The sequence below is a fragment of the Echinococcus granulosus genome (assembly GCF_000524195.1).
Source record: "Echinococcus granulosus chromosome Unknown EG_S00148, whole genome shotgun sequence".
In the NCBI taxonomy this organism is placed as follows: Eukaryota; Metazoa; Platyhelminthes; class Cestoda; order Cyclophyllidea; family Taeniidae; genus Echinococcus; species Echinococcus granulosus.
The window spans coordinates 40372-44431 of record NW_020170528.1 but is presented as its reverse complement, the minus strand read 5'-3'; the positions used below and the strand labels follow the sequence as shown (position 1 = coordinate 44431).

The following is a 4060-nucleotide window of genomic DNA, read 5'->3' as shown; positions in this document are numbered from 1 at the left end:
CCCACTCTGGTCTGGTGCAGTCCACTCCACTTCAGTCCAGTCTAGTCTGGTTCTGTGGAATGCATTGTAGCCAGTAGAGTTCAGTATGTAGGAAGTGAGTGCTTAAGTGACATTTGGTGGGAGGTGGCATTTTTCCTTAGCGAATGAATATCAGCTCTGGACGCCCACTTGAATAGGAGACTTGGAGTGTGGCAGAATGCGGTGATGGGTGGGAAGGCCATTTATTGAGCAGTGAGAGAGTGGAATTGGTGGGGCATTTGAAGGGCGGTCCTGCTTCGCTTGTTGACTATTTTTGCCTGGCCATTTTCTATCCTTTCACAATATGGGCCATCCCCATGAATAGACGTTCAGACAGTGTATGATACCGTCAATCAACTCAATCTGCCATAATTTGGCACCAGGGAGGGGTGATCCTGCTCCCTTCTACCTCCACCCCCACTCACCCTCATCATTTCCCTAAGTGTTATTTACCACCATTTCCTGACATCAGTGGTGACAACTAGTACATGGAAGGTAGAGAGAAATAGGAATGCTTGGGACGAAGCTCGATTTCTTTTCTTCTTTTTTGGGGAAGTTGGATAGGAGTTGTACATAGCCAGAAGAAAAGACAGACAGGTAGATAGACAAATGGGTAGTTAGATAGGTATGTCTTATTTTAGCGGCTAAGATACTTTGGACAGCTTAATCAATCGGTTACCTCCTATCATACTACAAAAATAAGTGAATTTAGACAGTCACATTATCGTTGCTGATCCTCTCTTGTTTCCAATCTGCTTGCTCTTTTTAACAGGGCATAAAAATTCGTACCTGCGTAAATGCTTGCACGTAGCAACTCAATCGCCTCTGCCGTAGGCTGCGGTAGGTGACTGTCCGCATGTGTCATTTTACCGAAGGGCAAAGGCAGGAGTACCTCCACAATATTGAAAGTTGCCTTTTTTACTTTGGCCACCCTCTCTTTCACTGATGACATTTGCGGAGATTCACGAGCCCGTACCAGTTGTAGGAGCCTGTCCGTTGAAGTGACAATGTTCCCACTTTCCTATTGTTTATCAACAGATTTCCTGTTCGAATAGATTGGACTCCAAAATATGGGATGGGCTACTGCTCTGTATTCGGTAAAAAAAGAGGAGAGGAGAGGAGGATTTGGAGGATGTCAGCCTAGACGACAGTGCATATTGCTGAGGCAGAGAAAGTGGCCTGCATGGCTAAGTACAAATAAAAAAATGCATTTTTTGAGGACCAAACTCAGCATTCCTGGTAGTCAACCTTCAGCAATGAGTGGCTCATAGAAGCCTTCCTCTCTCGACTACTTTAAATGGGGAATCTTAAGCACACAAACACCACTGTATGCCCACCGATGGGATAGTTCAGAGACGAGCTTAATATATTCCCTACTTAGAAAATTGATGAAGATCTTCAAATGCTTGGTAGGTAGGGAAATACGACAAACAGTCCACTCGACTCTTCTCCACATCTCTTGTAGACTTTGTTAGAAAGGTAGGGCATTTTTTCAAATATCTTGCCAAAAATAAATAAGCCAGTAGTCTGCCAATCTGAAAAGACTTTATAAAACTTCACACCCACTAGTGGGCCTTTTGGGTTATAACCTTCACTGTAACGTCTCCTATCAATCTGGCCCTTCAGCCCTAAACAGTGTATGCTTCTTGTGCAAGCACCATTGTCATTTTCAGCACTTGATTTTATAGAAAGACGTAGCTTCCTTGTCTCCGAGGTTGTCAGATGTTGCAATTATGCGATTCCATTCCTGTACAAAATGTTAAATGTCAAATTGGTTGTGTGTGTAAGTTTAACTTCAGAAAGGGGACTTCCTGTCTTTGTCTCACACTATGGGTAAGTGTGTGCGTGTGTGTAGAAAGAAGATAATTGCAACACACCAGCAGCACCAAAGAGTCAAAAGGTGATAAAATCATCCCAGAAGATCTTATTTGTTGGAGCTATCTAGTGAGAGAACACAGGCTTACTGCTGATTGTCTTTCATAAAGTGCTTTGCCTCTGGAGGCGAAGAAGGAACCCAAACTTCTCTACTGTATCCTCCATTTCTTCCTCACTTTTATTTGTCAAGTGCCTTTCCTACTTCATATGTGATCGTTTGATCCCTTTGGATTGAAGAGCAGAGTGGGAGCAGAAGGAGGAGGAAGCAGTCCGTTTCCCTCCCTCACTCCCTCCCACCATCAAGAACTGCCTATAATTTTTCCAAAATCACTTTTACTGTAAGATCTTGTCCTGTCTTCAAAAAACCTATCTATCCCCACTGAATGATTAATCCCATCTCTTTCTGAATCGAGGCCTTTCGTCGAAGCGTGAGATGGATAGTGGTATGATCATTGATACGAAGCCTGCGATAGTCACCCACAAGTTGATGAGTGAGTGGGTGATTGAGCGAGTGAGTAAAACGGTTAATAATTTAAGATGCAAGAGTCTTTTTACAACTTATGTGAAAGAAGCGAAAACAAGTTGGTGGATCTCACAACTTATTGTCATCCACTACTCCGTAACTGGGATGTGCGTGGTAGCCAGTATTTTGGTTGTTAAAAGCAAATACCACCCACACTCAAATTCACCAAAAGTTCTTTTTCCCTCCCTGACTTTCGAGGGGCACATGATTCCACGCTACTAGCAGGGATGGGAATTTTTCCAAAATCTATCGCATCTATTGTATTTTGGAGTGATTTATCATTAGACTCCGATTGTTTCTTTAGGCCATCCATTAAAAGCACTCTAGGTTGTGGCACATTTTAAAAATACCTTACAAGTGTGAGCAATTGGGCTTTACAGAGTGCTTAATAACTGGTCACTTTTGGCGTCACATATGTGTGACGCAAAACTTCATTGGGACAGATGCATGGCAATTATTTCTCTAGACTTTGCTATGCCTAATCGCGTTTGTTGAGTTTAAAGAAATAACCGATTATTCTTTTGTGACCTTGAGAGTATGAGAATTAGGCAGATTTGATGAAGAACTTTAATCTCTCCCGTTAGTCCCACTGACCTCCCACGCTAAAGCTGTCTTCTGCCATTTCTGTTTTTGAGTTTAAAAAATACACTTGATGAACTTGATTGAGTTGACCTAATCAAAGTTTTGCATCAATTTTTGCAACAAGTGCTAATTTCTTCTGTCAGTCAGCATTTAACTACGTGTGGTTCGTGAAATTTTTTTAGGAATTTTGAAGTTTACCCAGGATTTTCTATCTCCTTGTAAAAAATGAGAGTGCTATGTTTCCTGGGTGTTTTTTTTGACATTAGCTTTTCCTTTTTTAAAACACATTTAGAGACATCAATACAGTTGAATTGATGGTTTCATGTGATCACGAGATTTGGTCTTACCATAAATTCTCCCATTCACCTTATGCGCAGAGGCTCTATTGTAAAGTAATGATGACAGGTTGCTGTCACCTCCTCATCGTTGTCATCACGGTAGGTGAGTGAGGATTAGAACAAATGTCTCTTGTCGCCACTCCGTCAACAATCGCCTAGTTGTGCATTGGATATGCGTTCAAAGGGTGCCATAAATCTCACCTTGTCAGTTGTCTTCATTGTACAGATTTGCAGGCGTGTTTCCTCATTTCACAGTATTTGTGGCTGTGGATACAACTAGGCATACTGTGCATCCTTTACACCCTATCCCAAGTTTATTTAATAGCCTCCTGAGAGGAGTACTAGTCTTTTCTTCTGTGAGTAGGATACGCAATTGTCTTCACTGCATATTTTACCTCCTTCTGTTTAAGCGTCGCCTTTTAATACCACTTAATTAATTCAAACTATTTCTCTTTTTAAATTAACTCCGAAAATAATCATATATCATACGCACAAATTCGTGGATTTTTTACAGGTAAGCTAAAATCGGCTCGTTACGAAATGATCAGCCTCACGGTGGAGAGCTCCACAATAGCCTGTGTGGAAAGGCGACAAATGAGCCAATCAGCTGACGGGGTGGGGTGTGGAGGGGGGGGGGCGTGCGCTTCGCTTAAATTTAATCGGGATGAGTAATTAGCGTGGCGTTATTTCTTGCATTGTACCCACTTGCCTCAGTATGGATAAA

At 42.0% G+C, this 4060-nt stretch overlaps 1 protein-coding gene across 1 annotated transcript in view; it reads left to right on the top strand. All coding sequences in view use genetic code 11, as the record gives it.

The window, feature by feature from the left end:
- Window positions 1-2326: 2326 nt before the first annotated feature.
- EGR_09445 (Golgi-associated plant pathogenesis-related protein) overlaps window positions 2327-4060 on the top strand; it is a gene marked incomplete at both ends in the record, with an annotated part of 3881 nt that continues 2147 nt past the window's right edge. Inside the window, 2 exons of the mRNA XM_024498694.1 lie at window positions 2327-2384; window positions 3851-3956. Of these exons, the coding sequence (XP_024346881.1) occupies window positions 2327-2384; window positions 3851-3956 (164 nt within the window). The remainder of the gene's footprint in view (window positions 2385-3850; window positions 3957-4060) is intronic.